The 20035-nt window shown below is 36.4% G+C and overlaps 2 protein-coding genes across 3 annotated transcripts; one reads left to right on the top strand and one right to left on the bottom strand.

The window, feature by feature from the left end:
* The first annotated feature begins 100 nt into the window (after positions 1 to 100).
* Positions 101 to 11327, top strand: lrrc51 (leucine rich repeat containing 51). 2 transcript variants are annotated; one of them, XM_051666381.1, is made up of 4 exons: positions 101 to 346; positions 2014 to 2244; positions 2371 to 2425; positions 8085 to 11327. In XM_051666381.1, exons 1-4 carry the CDS (start codon positions 295 to 297, stop codon positions 8236 to 8238), a joined length of 492 nt encoding a protein of 163 aa, XP_051522341.1. In that variant the 5' UTR covers positions 101 to 294; the 3' UTR covers positions 8239 to 11327. The 2 variants fall into 2 exon arrangements, with proteins under 2 accessions (XP_051522341.1, XP_051522339.1); XM_051666379.1 differs by having other exon boundaries at positions 2014 to 2219; positions 2371 to 2519.
* Positions 11328 to 11388: 61 nt separating this feature from the next.
* On the bottom strand, positions 11389 to 16203 carry LOC127422629 (ragulator complex protein LAMTOR1-like). The gene is made up of 5 exons (XM_051666382.1): positions 16031 to 16203; positions 13700 to 13845; positions 13508 to 13585; positions 13294 to 13417; positions 11389 to 12339 (listed from the first exon to the last, which is right to left on the bottom strand). The coding sequence occupies exons 1-5, from the start codon at positions 16070 to 16072 to the stop codon at positions 12247 to 12249; spliced, it is 483 nt and encodes a 160-aa protein (XP_051522342.1). The 5' UTR covers positions 16073 to 16203; the 3' UTR covers positions 11389 to 12246.
* Positions 16204 to 20035: the final 3832 nt, after the last annotated feature.

A 20035-nucleotide genomic window follows, 5' to 3' on the forward strand; every position in this document is an offset into this window, starting at 1 on the left:
ATGGTAACTTTGTTGGGGTCCGTCCATGCTGCTGTTATTATGGGATAATGGTGATGACCAGTTTATAGATTTATTCAGTTATTTTGTGCCACTGTGTGTAAATCAAACACTAAGACGTGTTTGCTTTATGTACATAAACTTTACTTCACTATCAGCTAATGTTTGTAATTATTTTAGGCAGTTTGCATGCTGTATCTCGTATATTACAGTCTTAAAATATAATATTTTACCACATCAACTCTTGGAGCAAATAGCAGTTTTTGACTTTGTTTTCTCTGGTCTGGGAGTTGGAAAATGATTGGATCTCCAGTGGACTTCTCATTTAAGCATCTCAGTGCAGTTTCAGGTTTGTAAGCAGCATATAACACGCACAATCCTTAAAGAGATAGTTCAGCCAAAAATAAATATTATGTCATTACTTACTCACCCTCATGTTGTTTCAAACCTGAAAGTGAAAGGTGACTGAGGTGACAGTGAACCTAATATTAATGCATTGACAATTTTTTTAGTTATACAGAATAATCATCAAGAAATAATTTAGGGCAGGACTTGATTTACCAACCAAGATTTGATTGGGTCGTGACAAGGTTTGTGGGGGACGGAGGAGGGGATAAACAAGATAGGCTGTGATATTATTGGTTAATATTATTTTCCCTGCCCACACAATCTTGGTTAGATCAGCAGAATAGAAAAGTCATTTCAGAGGTGGAGAAAGTGATTACATTTTAATGAAAGATTATAAAAACAAACATTTTATTGTCTTTAGAACAATAAAAACCAAGGATATTTATTGTATGTAGGAAAGTAAATAGGGATTATTCTGATTTCAAGTTGTTTAAAGGAATATTCTGGGTTCAGGACAGCAATTTTGGCAAAATCATTTTTTACTCGTCTCTCATTTAATAAAATAAAATAAATAAATAAAAAATCGCGGTTGCACTGAGGTACTTACAATGGAAGTGAATGGGGCCAATCCATAAATGCTAAAATACACAATGTTTCAAAAGTATAGCCACAAAAAGTAAAAATCTAAGTGTTTACATAATTTTAGTGTGATAAAATCACTAACTACCCTTATCTTTGTAAAGTTATATACAATAATCAAACTTTGTTGTCATGGCAACAAACCCTATAATCTTGGTAGTGGATATAACTTTAGGCAAATAGGGTTAGTGAGTGATTTTATCACACTAAAATTATTTTAACACATAAAAAGTTTACATCTTGTGGCTATACTTTTGAAACAATGCATATTTTAACGTTTATAGACTGGCCCCATTCACTTCCATTGTAAGTGGATTACGGTAACTGCTTTTTTTTAATAAACAAATGACTAGCCAAAATAATTTTTGTAGTAATCAACATTATGCCACAAGTGCTGCTGACTGAGCTGTAAACTGTAAGCAATTTTTTCATGGAAAGGTATGCAAAAAAATAAATCATACTGAAAGATATCACTGAAATAAGTGTCGTGAGATACCTCACCAGTCTCTGTGACAACTCTAGACTCTGTAAACAGCAAAAAAAATATGTCTGCTCAATGACGCTTTCTGCCTGTCAATTTTGCACGTAATCATTGTATTGTAATTGCAGCGAATTATTGAGGTTTAATGCCATTTTTATGCCGTGTGGCTCATAACAGTTGTCAGTTGAGGGCGCTATTTAGCTGCTGTTGATTTTGACAAATGATTCTGCTCAACTTCGGTCTCAATAAAGCTCATTTGGTATCTTTGGGGTGCGGGTTTTGGAAATAGGGGGCGTGGCTAATCCAGTGGCTCAGTTTGTGGAAATTCTAGAATGGCTATAATTGCTTTCAGCACCTTTAACTTGTACTGAATCCAGAATATTCCTTTAATTCACATTGAGTATTTGTTACAGTCATTTATAACAGTTTAAGTCAGATTCCCCTTATGATAAAATGTATTCATAAACACTTGCATAAGTATTTAATTCAGTTCTTTGTTCTTCCTCTAAAGGACTATTCTCACGTTCTTTCTCCATCACTCTTTTTAGACACGCTCTCTGATGAGCCCAATCCAGGCGCTCGTCCTCTGAAGCGTAACTCAGAGCAGAAGTTCCACAGCAGAGCTCTCAGACTCAACAACAACAACATCACAGACTTAATAGGACTCATGGACACCATCTCTGGTCTTCTCGTTGAGCCGACTCGTCTGGCCTGGCTCGACCTCTCCTTCAATGACATTCCACACATCGACCCAGTACGCACTTTACCACCTGTGCCTGGTGGGATACAGCAAATCATGATGATAACATATCATAAACTTTTTAATAGCAGTGCATTTTCATTCCTGTTATATGCATTTTAAATTATGTCTGCGATCTATGACCTTCTCTCTCTGTTTCCTTCAGGTTCTCACTCAGCTTCGAGATCTACGCTTGTTGTATCTGCATGGAAACAGTATTTGTAAGTTATCAGAAGTGGTTAAACTTGCGGTGTTGCCATGTTTACACGCCATCACACTGCACGGCAACCCCCTGGAGACCGAGCGTGATTACAGGTATGGCTGAAGGTCAAAGGTTAGTAAGAGGTCAGAGAGGCACAGACCTTTCAGGGGTTATGGAGCAGATGGAATAGTACATCCAAAAATTTAAATCTTGTCATCATTTACTCAACTATTCATGTGGTTCTAAACTTGTATGACTTTATTTATTTCTGTGGAATGCAAAAGGAGACATTTTGAAGAATATAACAGTTATAATAACCTGTCAATCTCTAATAATGTGACCAAAAAAGCACCATAAAAGTGTCAATAAAGCAGTGGAGCCAAATTATAGCTTTATTTTCAGTGGAATCAACCTACAAATGGCTTACCTATAGAAGTCTGCATATTAAACTGAGTAAAGAGAAATTATTTGAATATTGAAAAAAGTATGCACACTGATAATCTCCTCTGCTGTTGCTCTTAAAGGAATATTCCGGATTCAATACAAGTCAAGCTCAATCGACAGCATTTTTGCATAATATTTATTACCACAAAAAAACTATTTTGACTCGTCCCTCCTTTTCTGTAAAAAAAAAAGCAAAAATCTGTGTTCCAGTGAGGCACTTACAATGGAAGTGAATGGGACCAATCCGTAAACGTTAAAATACTCATTGTTTCAAAAGTATAGCCACAAGACAGAAATTTGACTTCCAAAATATATTCCATTATATATTCATAATAATATGCACGTTAACATGATAACATGATAAAATCACTTTTTACACTGCGGCCTGAATTATTGGTCAATAGCGCCATCTAGCGGTCTGTTATTGCCCTGTAACAACCGCAGCTCCACGTATCAGACCACTCATCCGGGGTCTGCGAGCCATCTCTCCTGTTTCACATAGCACTCTGCGATCTCTACAAGGAAGCTAATAAAATAATTTAAACTCAGATCAATGTTTCATGTGCATTTATTTATTTATTTGGCAAGTAGTCTTGTAATAAGATGCATAGTGAACAGTTAGATGTTCATTAATAACTAAATAAACAGCAAGAGAACTCTGACGCAAACCGGAGATTGATTTCAGCTGTTCAGTGATTTATTTCCTCTCACATAATTACACAATTTCAATGCAACTCTGTTTCATGTCCATTTATTTGTTAATTTGGGAAGTAGTCTTGTAATAGGCTGAATAATGAGGAGTCAGAAAGTCATTTTCACATAAACAGAACTCTGACACATACCGGAGATTGATTTCAGCTGCTCAGCGATTTCTTTCTTCTCAAATTCCATAATTTCAATGCAAATCAATATTTTATGTCCTTGTATTTATTGATTTGGTTAGTAGCCCTGTAATAAGGGGGATAATGTACAGTCAGAGAGTTATCAAAAAATAAACCCCTTCAGGGTGATACCTGTCAGGGTTTATTGTGTAATAACAACGAGCTGACTGTACATTATCCCTTACTTACTAACCTTTTCTGTGTAAAGATATTTTCAATTTGACAATTTCTTTGCCATGACGACATAACACTGTAAACCTTTAAACAACCATAAAAACTACGATTTAAACAACTTTACAGCTCAAATAATACATGCATTTTAACAGAATTAATGTAAGTGCTTTTATAAAATTATAAGCTTCAAATTTCTGCCTTTAAACCCTCCAAAAATTGGCCCCATTCACTTCCATTAAGTAAGAACCTCACTGTAACCTTGATTTTTTCTTTTTTTTTTTTTAAAGAAAAGGAGGGACAAAACAAAAGTATTGTTTGTGGTTATCAACATTATTCCACAAATGCTGTCGATTGAGCTTACAGTAAATTGTATATTCTTTTAAATCTCATTTGTGCTTCAGCCTATTCAAATTTTCTGCATTGCTATAGGTCACATGACAAGCAAGAACCAATGATTCATCAAACTGCATTTTTGAAAACACAATGAACGTGAATGGAATTTGAGAGCTGAGAGGGAAAGATTTTCAGTTAATAATGACTTCAAATCGACTTTTAAATGTACATTCCTCACACAAATCTAATTCAGACTTCAGAAGACTTGGAATATTACACACAAGTCGCATGGATTATTTTTAAGATACGTTTATGGTATATTTTTGGAGTTTGATGGCCTGTATGCTTTCATTGTATGGAAATAATCAGTGTGAACATCTTTTGTGTTCCATAGAAGAAAGTCATATGGGTTTGGAAAGACAAGAGGGTGAGCAAATAATAACAGAATTTTCATTTTGGGGTGAACAAACCCTTTAAAGCCTCTCAGTACACTGTGAAAAAGCTTTGCATCAAATGTAATGAACATGGCCTGCCATATCAGACCTCTGTGATTTTCCACTGTGTCTTTCAGTACTGGTTGCGTTCCCGACACAACAGGTGCCGAAACTGCACTCAGGATCCTGTTACAAACCTCTGCTCTCCTGTGCATAGCAACAGTCATCACATATAGTTCCGAAACACAGTCACTTTGAGTGCATGCACAGAATATTGCCTGCCTAGAGTCTAAACCGACCAACAAGGGTGATTTATACCAAATGTTACAAGAAAATGAGGCACATGCATTTTTTATTTATTTATTTTAAATTGTAACCCATTCTATGTTACTGTTATTCACAGTGCATTCAATGTTTACATTTATCAGTGGTACATGTTTCCTGGGAAGCAAACCCATGACCTTTGCTTGGTAAAAATCCATTGAGTTATCCCATAGACATTGAATCTATAGACAAAAACTATAATAATTTTGTTATATGTATTATTATACAGTGTTCCCCTCCTTTTTGACCAATACATTTCCATGAACTTTCCAAGCAATTCTGATTACTGGATACCGATTTTTAAAACAAATTTTGATTCAGAACGATTTGCTAATTAATCATTTAGACTGATTTTTGAACCGTTTCAACTAATTCATTGAAAAGAACTGACTCAAAAGAATGATTTGCTTACAAATCGGAAATCACAACAGCTTGCAAGCAAGTTTTCCTCAACACTGGACAATTTTTATTAATTATTTTAGGGCAGATAAAAACTAGAAAAATGTATATTCACCAGGGCTGTTGATTAAACATGTTAATTCAGTGTGATTAATTATATTATAATTAACGCATAATATAAAATTAACGCAATTAATCATGTCCCCAGACCGTAGTTTGGAATGTTTTTTTACCATCGGAGCAATTTAAGTTTGAAGTACCACCTGTTTTCAGCAGGGGGCAGTAAGCAAAACTCCAGCTGTATGGAGAACATACCGATCTCGGGCTTGACACTAGCCACAGCACAAGCTGGACGTAGTACAATTTTGAATGCAGGGATCTCAAGACATGTTTTTCTAATTTTCAAACTATGTTTAATTTGACACAGTGACCTAAAAACATGTTGTTTATGACGCAACCAAAATTAGACATTACGAAAGTGTGTGTCTGATGCACGTACATTGACACGTCCTTAGAAAAGCCCTTATAATAAATCTGTCTTGACAGGTTGACAAATTCAATTGCAAAATGGTTTGCTGTGAACTGTAGGCCAATGACAGTCTTGTGTTCAATAATATGGAAATAAACAATATATTACATTTTAAAGCCACTTTTTATATTGTCTTATCAATGATTTACTCATCTGCCACAGTAATGTATTTTAATTATCTGAATTATTATATTTTATTTATTATAATTATTATTGCAAATATTTATACAGTGCCAAGAAAATGTATGTGAACCCTTTGGAATTACATTTACACATTTGGCAGATGCTTTTATCTAAAGTGATTTACAGTGCAATTATTATAGAAACAATCAGTGCAATTATTATAGAGACAATCCCTGCTGACGTAGACCATGCTTTGCAAAAAAGAGATCTCAGAAGGCCTATGATCAACAATTGTTGCTTTGCATTAAGCTGGAAAGGGTTACAAAGTTATCTCATAGAGCTTAGATATTCACCTGTCCACAGTTAGTCAAATTCTCTATAAATGGAGATGATTTAGTACTGTGGCTATTCTCCCTAGAAGTGGCTGTCCAGCCAAGATGACTCAAAGGGCACACCGCAGAATGATCAATGAGGTGAAAAAAACCCCCTAGAGTGACAGATAAAGACTTGAAGGAATCATTGGAACTGGTTAACATCTCTGTTCATGAGTCTGCTATATGGAAAACATTAAACAGATATGGTGTCCATGGCAGGACACCACGAAGGAAGCCGCTGCTTTCCTACAAAAACATTGCTGCGCAACTGAATTTTGCCAAAGACCACCTTGACACTCCACAACACTACTGGGAAAATGTTTTGTGGACTGTTGAAACTAAGGTTGAATTGTTTGGGAAGAACACGCAGCACTACGTATGGCATAAAAATGGCACCACATACCAACATGAAAACAACATCCCAACAGTGAAGTACGGTGGAGGGAGCATCAAGATTTGGGGCTGCTTTGCTGCTTCGGGGCCTGGACCGCTTGCCATCATCGAAAAATGAATTCCCAAGTTTATCAAGATATCCTACAGGATAATGTCAGGAGGGCTGTGCCCCAGCTGAAGCTCAGTAGAAGTTGGGTGATGCAGCAGGACTATGAACCTAAACATCAAAGTAAATCCACTACAGAATGGCTACAAAAAAAGAAAATCCACCTTTTGGAGTGTCCCAGTCAGAGCCCAGACCATAACCCAATAGAGATGCTGTGGAATGACCCCAAGAGAGCTGTTCACACCAGACATCCTAAGAATAAGGATGAGCTGAAGCAGTTCTGTAAGGAAGAATGGTCCAAATTCCTTCTGAATGTCATGCAGGTCTAATCCGCAGCTACCACAAATGCTTGGTTGAGGTTATTGCTGCCAAAAGGAGGATCGACCAGTTATTAAATACAAGGGTTCACTTACTTTTTCCACAACACTGTGAGTGTTTAATGGGATGTGTTCAGTAAAGACATGAAAGATTATACTTTTCTGTGTGTCGTTAGCTTCAGCACGTTGTGTTTGTCTGTACTTGTGACTTTGATGAAGATGATATCACATTTTATGACCAATTAATGTAGAAAACCAGCTAATTTCAAAGGGTTTACATACTTTCTTACCACTGTATATGCAATTAATTTGATTAATTAATCGGCATATTATGTAATTAGATTTGTTTTTTAATTAATCAATTGAGAGTAATATTCATTATTGAAATTTCCATTACTTTTCCATGAAGTTAAAGATTTTATTAATTTCCATGACTTTTGAAAACACAGTTAAAAAATTCATGATATTTCCAGGTTTTCCATGACCAGCCCTGATTATGTATAAATAATCAAATTAATGACTTAACAATACTTTCAGTGTTTTTCTGTTACAGTATTTTTCTAAAACTCCTGTGAAATTTAAATGTCTGTGGTTAAATTGTCAGTGATCTCCAAATGCGCAATGTACATTTTCAAGCTTTTACATTTTAAATATTTGTTTTTTTCCAATTGCATAATCTCAAAAACGTCATCAAACATATCAATGCATTAAGTGTGAAATTGCTCGGACTTGCTTTGTAAAGATTAATTGCTTCAACTAATTAACCTTGTTAGTTATGTATCGTTTATGCTTTCTTTATTGGATGTATTGCTATTTTCCGAAGTTGCTTTTCTATGTCTACTGTTAGGGCACATGTGATCGCCACTCTTCCTCATCTGAAGACAATGGATTTCAGTGCTGTTACCAAACAGGAACGGGAGTTGGCTTCAATTTGGCAAAAAGGCAGAAACCAACGCAAATCCACAAGTCACAGCAAAGTGAACAGAGTCTTCCCTATATGACCCCTCAAGGGGCGTTCTCACTGACAGCACTTTGCAACCTGTTGAAGCGACTACCAATGGGAGTGCAGATATACAATAGGAAAGCTTAATCGATGTCAGTGTGAACGAGGCATTTCTAATTTGTTTAGGAAACATGAATGTGTTGTACACTTTATAGTTGCACTTAAATGGTTCACACAAAAATGATTATTTACTCTATTTCACATCATACCGACAAATAATTCTTCATTTAAGTATCATAAAAGTGGTCCATATGACTATATTCTAAGTCTTTTGAAGCCATACAATAGCTTTGTGTGAAGACCAGACTGAAATTGATTTGACTAATTAAATAATAATCATTCCAACTAATTTGCAGAAGTACTGGACGTTATATACGTTTGGAACAACACTTGTTAGTTTGCAATAAACGAATACCCTCAAAATTGATCATTTTTGGGTGCAATTTTCCTTTAAATGCTGATCTAGAATCCCCATTCAAGTCTTAAACTTGGGTAATAACACAGTAGAATGTTTAATACAGTTATTCTAGCCAGTTACAGTTTTTTTTTTTTTTTGTTGCTTAAGATGTTTCGCCAAGTTGTGGCTTCATTAGTTGTTGATGAAGCCACTCGGATGAGGGGTGAAACATCTTAAGCAATAGCGAAACGGTCTCTAGACTAGTAAACTACAATAAATCAACACTTTGTCATTGTTAAAGTCTTTAATGCATAATTTCATTCAGCAAAACAGTATTAACAAATTATTGAGATTAAATGTTTTTTGGTACTAGCCTAAGAAAATCATTTCTGTAAATCAGGTAGTATTCCACATGTAGGTAACAAACAAACAAACTCAAATAATACTATTAGCACACTGCAAAAGAAAACAAAGTGAGTACTGGGTATTGCAGTGCATTTAATCCCTTTACAAAACCTTAAAGAAAGAGAACAGTGCCTTTACATGATCTGTGGAGGCAATTGTTATACCACACTGTTTGTGAGCTTGCATAAATACATAAAAACAAAAATAAATAGTTACACAAACATTTTCTGTGGCATCTTAAACTCCATCAGCAAAGAATGCCAGTCATTTGATTTCATTGCTGCTTTACTCATTGTCAGCACAAAATCAAAGCAAGATTTTTTTTTTACTATTTTAAGACATAATATTTGCTTGAACATTTCAGTTGTATTATTTTGTTAAAAGTGGAACAGTCAGGGTAAAAGTGTTCCGGTTTGCTTAGCTAAATACAAGCTACTGATCGCGAAGCCTTACGACTAAGGCATTATGCAGCCAGGGGGCGCTGCAGAGCCGTTTAATTCCCACTAAACGCATTGTATTAATCGTTCATCTCGATTCATTTTACACTCTGTACATTAAAGGCATTGACACAAAGAACATCATTTACAAACTAACATCTCCCAGCAAGACAATTCCAACCCACAACCCCTTCCAGAACCACTCTGATTTGAAAGTATGTTAATTCATAGGCCACATTGCTCCGGCCCTTTAAGAAACTTAGTTTAACCATGTACATAGTGTTCGATATGACTGCATGTCTGATTTGAACAAGGGTTATAGGAAAGGTGCACAGAAAGAGAACCCTTTTTCTCCCATTACAGGAATAAAAAATGAAAATTCTGCCAAAAAAGGTTTGGAACGACATGAGGGTGTGTAAATGATGACAGAATTTTTATTTTTGGGTGAACTGTCCCTTTAAAAGCAATAACAGAGCTCCTCTAGATGATAGGGTTTTATATCCTGAATCGCATGACCGTCAACGGCAGCAGATCTGGAATTTTTGATATTACAAGACATAAGTTCAAATAATGTTTTGGCAGGGCTTGTCACCTGCCCAGTGCCATTTACACTTCACCTCGCCAAAGTATGTGGAACAAATGTGCGTTTTGCAAGAGTGCCAATTTTGCAAACAGCTAGAGGAAGAACTATGTCTAAAATTGTAGGAGATCCCATGCACCGCTTTCAGCTCTGAATTCCTAGACTGTTGAGTAGCTGTTGGTTAGCGATAGTCTCAAATCTAAACCAGTCTCCCAGTCTAGAATCAATTTGGCAATTTAATAAGCTCTAGATCTGAGCAAATCGTGCACAGAAAACAGAGTTCTACATGTCTAGATTAATTCACTCTTTGTTTGAGGCTGAAAAGCAGGTAGAATGGGAAATCGGAGGGTAAATATGACAATATGTGCATTTAACTCTTGTTAGACACAAGTATTATTTTGGTACTTTGCCCGTATTAATCCAGACCCCAATCTAGAACCACAGTGCATACAATTTTAGAACTGAATCTGGAATGATGAACTCTAAATCACAGTGATTCCAGAAATTAGTTTTTGCGTTGTTTTCTGGTAAAAAAATAAAAATAAAACATTAAAACCTAAAATCAAAAAGCAAGATCAATTTACTTGAGGCAAAATTATTTCAGACTATAAGACTTGAATTAAGTTTTGCTCTAACTCCATGGCATTTTTTCATTATTTAATGTTTTAAGCATAAATCTCAATTTTGTTAGATTTATGCTTTAAACATAAACAAAACAATTAGCTAATGAAGAACAACAAACGTTTATTAAAAACATCAGTTACAGAGAGGCTCTTATACTGGAAGTGAATGGGGCCAGTTCCTAAACATTAAAATAAGATTATTTTTCAAAGGTATTGCATCAAGATGTAAACATTAAACATGTTAACATTATGTTTGTGTCATAAAATCGTTTGCTGTCCTTATCTATTTAAAGTAATATCACTGTAATGGCAACAAAGTTGTAATATTAGTGTGATGAGGAGGAGGGTGTGGCCGAGCCGTGAGGGTGCATGGCCGGTGCTGAATCAGATGATCAGAGAGAGAGTGAGATAAAGGGGGGCCAGAGATGCCAGTTCGGGAGAGAGACGCACAGGGCCACGCTGCATGTGTATGTTTGTTTTATGTTGAGTTTGATATTAAACTTTACGGTTCCTGCCTCCTCCTTGCCCAACCGTTACAATTAGACATAACTTTACACAGATATGGTTAGTAAGCCATTTTGACACTAAAATCATGTTAACATGTATAATGTTTATATCTTGTTGCTATACTTTAAAAATAATAAATTTTTTTTTTTTTTTAATGAATATGCACTGGCCCCATTCACTTCCATTGTAAGTTTCGCACTTTTTTTTTTTTTTTTTTTTAAATAAATTTTATTTGTGGAAATAAACATTATGCCCAAAATGCTGCTAATTGAGCTTAACTTGTATTGATCCCAGAATATTCCTTTAAGAAAAATATTTTTTGCAGTGTAACTGAATGACATAGAGGACAGTGCTGAACCAAAACCTTCCCAACAGCCTCTGTGTTAAGACACTACAATACTATCCAACAAAAAGTCTGCACATTTTAGATTGGGGGATTTTTACTTTAGTACAGTTTCTGGCCTGTATAAGATAAATTCTACAACTGAAGCTGCGAGTACAGTATGTGTGGTTGTGTTCAGCACATTGTGGAACCAAATGCAAATAAAATTTGGTTTGACAACCTCCGACCAGTCAGGACATTCCAAGGACAACAGCGGTAGAAACAAATCACCAAATGAATCGTGGCAGCTTGACGCCACCGATGAGTTTTATATGTTTGTGTTATTTGTTGTGAGAGTGTTTGGTTGATGCTTCAATAAACCTGAAGAACTACCACCGAACGAGGCCAATCACCTTCATATCAACGATCAATCACAATTCATCCTAGCACGAGTAGTAGATCAGATGCTATGTTAAACGCTTTAACCCTTTTCCTCTGTGCGGTGGGTACTTGAGGGTGTCCGGGGTGAGCGCTGTTACAGATTTACACAAGGAGCTATGGTCTGGATTAATTATATTTATCTGCAGCACATTCAGAGAACGAATCCATCAGTATGTGACTTTCTATTAAATTCAGGAACAGAGAAGTTTGAAGGGAGAATGGGGGAGAACTGGGCTATACTAGAGAGAAAAATAGAGATAGAGGACATGGGGGGGAAGGGGTCTGTCTTTTAAATCATGGTATAGCAAACTGCACCACCAACTCTTCTTTTGCGTCTACTTTAATTTGTGAGATGGCGCTGTAGGCGTATGCAGCGATCTTTGAGACCTGTGGAGGATAGAAAACACAGTCAGACTACTGAAAACAGCATGTAGGCCATATCAGTTAGTACAATCCATTATAAAAACACTATGATCATCTAAACAACGAGTGAAATAATATACACCTTTTCAATATTTATCGTGTGAAAATTACGACTGTCCCACAGTTGTGGCGTCATTTTCACCACACCAAACAATTTTGCCCCTAGTAAAGTTTTTTCTACTAATCAAGTGGACAAAAAGTGTCAGTAAAGAGCATGCTTGAGATGAAATATGAGACAAGTGATGTTTGAAGAAAATAAAGAAAATATAACTTATGTGCAGAATATTTTCATTGGCCGTCACTTGCAATCAAGCTGTAATTTGTGCAAATTATGCAAAAAGTGTGAAAATTTTATTTCATGGTGTGTGTTTAGGAAACATAAAAGGTTAGCTATGAAATTAGCCTTAGCAAGACAAAGGAGTTGGCAATTTTATTGTAAAAAATGTTACAAATGTAATTTCCATCAGCTTCATTTCCACCATGAAATTCTATATTTACTGAATTTTCCCAAGTAAACTTAATGGAGTTATTTCAATTGGGGAAAAAGTTTACTTTAATCCATTTGTGTTAGGAAAACATGAATATTTATTTTGTTTGGTTAACTGAAACTGTATATTTACTGAATATTCCCTTGTTCATATTACTCAAAAAATGCATGTAACCAAGTAAACTCAATTGAGTTATTTCAATACTTTAATCCATTTGTGTTAGAAAAACATGATTTTTTTTTGTTTGGTTAACTGAAACTGTAGGTTTACTGAATCTGTCCTTGTTCATATTACTCAAAAAATGCATGTAACCAAGTAAACTTAATTGAGAGGGCTAAAAGTGCCCGAACACACATTTATTCTATTTATCTATCTAGGAAAGAGATGGATAGAGATGGATGGACAGGTGCATAATGAAACAGGGTCTGACCTGTTGTACATCTGCGTAGGGCACCAGGTCAGCGGCAAGCACCTGGTGAGGTTGGCTGGTCAGTGATGGAAGAGGAACCGGCTTCTTCTGAGAGACTGTTCTGCTCAATACCTCCAGCTTCGTACTGTAACACAAACACACATGATCCTGCTCAATCCAGCTAGCTTTGTGCAGTACAACACTGAACTATCCCTTTAAGTATCATAACACACACATGTACTGTCTGGCTTTGTCCATGTATTCATGTTGTTCCATGCCTTGAGAATCAACAGCAGACACGTCGATTATGTTCCTAACAGGAAAAATAGAAAAATAAAAGTCTAAAAGCAAGCTTAATCACAGACAATTGTGTAATAAATGAGGACAGCAGGGAAAGAAAATGCAGAGAAAAAAACTTGTGTCATACAAGGCTGTCCGCTGCAGTATGCCCGTGAGCAGGGCCTGCTCGTCTGTGCGGTTGGACGGCAGGCTGTCGGCATTTCGCTCCTTGCCATAGGGCAGTTTTCTGTCTAGGTTCGGGTCAGGAATCAGTGGCTTCCCTGCATCTTGGTCCTGCACAGAAGGGTCAAGCAGAGTCAGGTCAGAAACATTATTGTTGCACCGTAGTGTCCCATTTCCTTCTCAGCAATAAACAAACACTCTTGCTCTCATACTGAGTTTTCTATACACAGGGTTCTTCTTCAATGGTTTTTACCATTTTAAAGAGGTTAGACTCAAAAAAAGCAATTTTAGGCTATGGGGTCCAAAAGTCTAAGACCGCTTGTGAAAATTTGTCTATTTTCTAAAACAACATTTTTATTTTAACAATATGAATGAAAAGTTTAATTGACATCAATTTGAGAATGTCTTGATTTTTCATGTCTGTCTTTTGCTTTAATGACTGCGCACACACACATCATGTGCTTTAATGGAAGCCAAGAAACATGATGATCTGTACAAACAAGTTAACATGGTCAAAGCCATTTGATTAGTGACCTAAAAAATAGTGCAAAATCTTAAATGTTTATTCTTCATTTTACATCATGACTTTTGCATTTTGAATTTGTAATGTTCTATCATATACAGTACATAGAGGTAGACCGATATATCGTTTTTACCGATTAATCGGTGCCGATAGTTGCTTTTTGGAACAATCATTATCGGCAAAAATCTGTGCCGATAGTTTTTTTTTCTCTCTCCGTGTTCGTCTACAGTTAGAATGTCTTGATTATACAGATCCAAATCTCCGTCATATTAATTATAGAAAGTCTACAGTGATTTTTTTAAAAGATTTGTAGTTAAAGTCCCGGTAATGCACTGCATTTGTTATTTCGGACGTAAGGCCAGATATATTATCAGGACCGAATATGAATTTTGTACCAAATTAACAACCGATCCGCATATCGGTCTTATCAAGCACCTGAAATACTGCAGAAATGAAAAATCCGCTATTGGTTGATTTATAGTGTATGATATCCAATAATGCTGAGTAATGATTGATTTGAACTGTAAGATATAAATGCAAAAATGTTTTAAAGTCACAACATGGCCTTTTGTCGCAATTACTACATCTTAAAAGGCCTCGTTTCTGCTCTCAGCGCTTCAGTCAGTGCTGCGTTAGCAAGCGGCGCCCTCTAGTGGTCTGGACGACTTTATCCGTTGTCCATTATACTACTATAATGCAGAATGATATATTAAAAAAAGGTGGGGGTTGTTCCTTTGATTTAAACTTTTAATTTTTCCATGATGTGGATGAAAAAACAACATTTCGCTATTGGCCAAGATTTTTCAAATCGGTGCATCCCTTGATTTTATTCATTGACAGTGTTGGGTAAGTTACTCTAAAAAGTAATTAATTACTAACCACTAATTACATCTATCTTCTACAGTGTAATTACATTCCTGTACTAATTACTCTGTCTGAAAAGTAATTACACTACTTATTACTTTCTAAAACCCTTATCAACCTCGACCAGATGAAAAATACAAGGATAGACATGAAACTGTTCTTTTAATTCTTCCAAATAAATCATATAAAATCAAATAAATTATTCATGAATTGGCCAAAGAATTTAAGGGGGCAGCGTTAAACTAGAAAACATAAAACGTTAAATTTTTATTTTAAATTCACTATTGTTTTATATAGAATTGTTTTATAGTCTATATGCAGTATTTAACAATTACATCAAAAGTAACTGTAATTTAAATTACTGAAAAATTAAGAGTAATCCCTTACTTTTTTTTTCTTCAATAAAAAAGTAATTTAATTACTTAATAATGCATGACACCCAACACTGTTCATTGACATTACTTTCCAGGGCCTGGAAATCACCATTTTAATATCCCCTTTTATTTCCAGGTTTACTGTACACACTTTCCTCATACATGTGATATCACATGTCACATCTGATCTACAAACAAACGAGTGTTAAACACAAAATCCAACACTGACATTCTGCACACAACAACACACAACAAACAGCACCCACTTTAAAAACACACTTAAATCCCCATCTTTAATTATAATGGCATACTGATTAAAGCAGTTGTGATTATACTGTTTTAAAGTCGAAAAAGGTTATTAAAGCGAGTTTTGAAGCACACACACACAATATGGGCCTGTTCCTGAAACGAGAATTACACACACACACACACCAGAATGTGTCATTAGATGTGTGAATGTGTGTCGTGTGTAATTCTGACACACTCAGCTGTATTGTATGACTGAATTTGATGCATTTTGAATAAATCTTTCTACCTCCTCTGTCGTGTCGCTCTCGCTGCTGTAACAGCACCCCATAATATCCGTCCAGAAGGTTCAGTCTACTCTTTGTGAGGTTTTCAGTCTCAAAAGTGGAGTTTTTGCTTTTGTTTGTCTGTTGACTGTGAAAATCTTTGCTGCAAACGCACGAACCGTCACATGACAGAGCTCCTAACCACGTGACAGCTTCCCTTTACGTCATTTCCACCAGGGACTTATTTTTATTTTCTTATAACTGACAGGGCTAAATGCTATTTCCAGCCATTTTACATTCAAGAAAATCCACATGAGATCAGAATTTTTTCTCTTGTAAGACATCTGATATTAGGGCAAAATCTTTTGTATTTTAGAATCTTTATTTTGTTATCTAAAAATCCTTAAAACAAGATCAATTTTATCTTGTTTTAGAAGCAACACTGCATATAACATATTTAGGCCTTTTTCATATTATTTATTTTTATTTTTATTTTTATTTTTATTTATTTTTACATTTTTAACATGTGTCTTACTGTACTGGCAGATTTTCTATTGTCAAAACAAGTGAAAACATCTACCAGTGCTGAAGAAGTAATCTAAAGTATTTAGAATACATTACTGACCTTGAGTAATCTAATGGAATACGTTACAAATTCCATTTTTACAGAATGTATCCTGTAATCTGTAGTGGAAATACATTTAAAAAGTAACCCTCCCAACCTCAATGGCGGATTACATGTAATTACAAAAATCAAGTACTTGTAATTGCATTCAATCACATTTTCAAATACTCTTAATCAGAATACAATTACTTTTAAGGATTACATGATTACATACTAATCAGGCAAAGACAGTCAATTGTTCATATAATTTTTTGGAATGCCCAATTCCCACTACACAGTAGGTCCTCGTGGTGGCGTGGTTACTCATCTCAATCTGGGTGGCGGAGGACAAGACTCAACTGCCTCCGCTTCTGAGACCGTCAATCTGCGCATGTTATCACATGGCTCACTTTGCATGACACCGCAGAGACTTCCAGCATGTGGAGGCTCATACTACTCTCCGCGATCCACACACAATTTACCACGCACCCCATTGAGAGCGAGAACCACTAATCACGACCACGAGGAGGTTACCCCATTTGACTCTACCCTCCCTAACAACCGGGCCAATTTGGTTGCTTAGGAGACCTGGCTGGAGTCACTCAGCATGTCCTGGATTCGAACTCGCAACTCCAGGGATGGTAGTCAGTGTCAATACTCGCTGAGCTACCCAAGCCTCCAGTCAATTGTTCTTAATTTCTTGATCCCTCTTATAACTCTTCTTTGAAAATATTTTTCATTCTAAATCAGTCTACTTCTTATATATGTTTGGTAAGTCTTCAACTGTTTTCAAATGGAGGGGTGTGGGGGTGACTTTTGTACTCATCTTCAAAAGCTTATCCTACTCAAATTCTTTTGACATCAAAAACATGAATATGGTCAGAAGTAATCCAGAAGCAATCAGATTAGATTACTTTAAAATGTAATCCAATAAATTACGTTACTGACTACAATTTTAGTCATGCAATCTCTTATGAAAATCGAGAGTCCATCACAAATTTGCCGCAAACTTGCCGCTAATTCGCCACAGATAATGTTAACATGCAAATGAGTTTTGCGGCAAACTTGCGGCAAATTGTCCATTGTTGCCAAAGGTTTGCCAGAGGTTCACCACTTCCGGCGAAGAGCTGAAAACTTCTGGCAAACATTTGCAGCAAATCAAAATCCATTTGCATGTGAAAATAACAAGCGGCAAATTTGCAACTAGTTTAAATGTTTTTGTAAGGGATTTGTAATACGTACCAGATTAAAATTCAGAAGTAATCTACCCAACATTGCAAACAAAGGGAACAAAAGGTCACTTGATAAAGTGGATATTTGAGATTATCTACAATCAATTGAAGCAAAAGTGGTTATCTGAGTAACCGTAGCCTTTCTGTCAGCTCGAACCAGTCTGGTCATTCTCCGTTGACCTCTCTCATCATGAAGGCGTTTCTGTCCACAGAACTGCCGCTCATTGGATGTTTTTTGTTTTTTGCACCATTCTGAGTAAATTCTAGAGACTGTTGTGCATGAAAATCCCAGGAGATCAGCAGTTACAGAAATACTCAAACCAGCCCATCTGGCACCAACAATCATGCCACAGTCTAAATAATTGAGATCACATTTTTTCCTCATTCTGATGGTTGATGTGAACATTAACTGAAGCTCCTGACCCATATCTGCATGATCTTATACATTGCACTGCTGCCACACGATTGGCTGATTAGATAATCGCATGAATAAGTAGGTGTACAGGTGTACCTAATAAGGTGGTCGATGAGTGTATGGGGTATTTCCAGAAACATTACACAGTAAAAAAGTTCTTAAATCAAGTAAATAATGCTGAAAAATACATCATATTTACTTTTATTATTGTAGTTTTTCTTAATGCACCTCGATACTGATTTTGTATTACAATATACTCAGATTTTTTTTTTAAGTCAAACCAACAAGCATAGCATGGAGTTGAATTAATTCATTTATTTCAAATCAAAATGACCTACACAAAATGTTTGTGGTTCAGTCCCATTCACCCTCTTCCCAGCATGAAATGGGCCATAAATAATATGTTTGCTGGTTGGAATATTTCCATTTACATTGTTGTTGTTAATTTTCGTCTTGTGATGTCAGGATGAGATGGTTCCTTTATTAAAATGATCAATTTATATAGTGTGCCATTTGCGACACAGCTTGTGACTTGGGTTTATCAAAATCTTACACTATTTACTAAACCTGATTAACTTTGTTAAGGCTTTCAACTTTGGACAAAACTTTTTCATATTAGTCAGTCAAGAATTTAATCGGGTAAAACTCCCTCCACATGGAGGGCAGTAGTACGGTTTCTCTCCAGTATGAACTCTCTTATGTGCTTTCAGGTATTGTGACCCAGTGAAGCACTTGTCACAATATGAGCACTTGTAAGGTTTTTCTCCCATATTAATTCTTTGGTGATATTTCAAATGTGTGGACCTAGTGAAGCTTTTCCCATACTAATAGCACACATGATCTTTTACACCAGAATGTACTTTCTGGTGATCTTTAAAATTGCTCACCCATGAAAAACCCTTTCCACACAAAGAACACATGTAAGGCTTTTCCTTTGTATGAAATTTCAGGTGGCCTTTTAGAACTGATGAAGAAATAAATGTTTTACTACACTGATCACAGTTTAAATGCTTTTCACCAGAGTGACAGTGCAAATGGTATGTGAGATTGTGTAAACAAGCAAATCTTTTCCACACTGAGGGAACTGGAGACTGGGGAACGACCTCCACGGTCGTGAGTACAGGCAGAGACTGGGGAACGACCTCCACGTCGTGAGTACAGGCAGAGACTGGGGAACGACCTCCGTGGTCATGAGAACAGGCAGAGACTGGGGAACGACCTCTGTGTCGTGAGTACAGGCAGAGACTGGGAACGACCTCCGCAGTCGTGAGTACAGGCAGAGACTGGGGAACGACCATTGCGGTCGTGAGTACAGGCAGAGACTGGGGAACGACCTCCACGGTCGTGAGCACAGGCAGAGACTGGGGAACGACCTCCACGTCGTGAGTACAGGCAGAGACTGGGGAACGACCTCCGTGTCGTGAGTACAGGCAGAGACTGGGAACGACCTCCGCGGTCGTGAGTACAGGCAGAGACTGGGGAACGACCTCCGTGGTCATTGTCAGCTAAACTTCAGAATGTGATGTTATTATACCTAGTTTTACATGTCAATTTTTACAATTCAACATAAATTGTTAAAAGGGTCATGTCATGCTTTTTTTTTTTTTCTTGAGGTTGACTTATAATGTCAATAAAGATTTTTGCACCAAACAACAACAACAACATTAACAATAGTCATTATAGAGTATTAAATGACCTTTTTCTAACCCTGTCTCTGGCCTTCGGTTTTAATGGTGCATTCAAGTCAGGAGGTCACGTGACGCCATGCAAGAAGCAG

The sequence above is a fragment of the Myxocyprinus asiaticus genome, chromosome 31 (genome assembly GCF_019703515.2).
Source record: "Myxocyprinus asiaticus isolate MX2 ecotype Aquarium Trade chromosome 31, UBuf_Myxa_2, whole genome shotgun sequence".
Lineage (NCBI taxonomy): Eukaryota > Metazoa > Chordata > Actinopteri > Cypriniformes > Catostomidae > Myxocyprinus > Myxocyprinus asiaticus.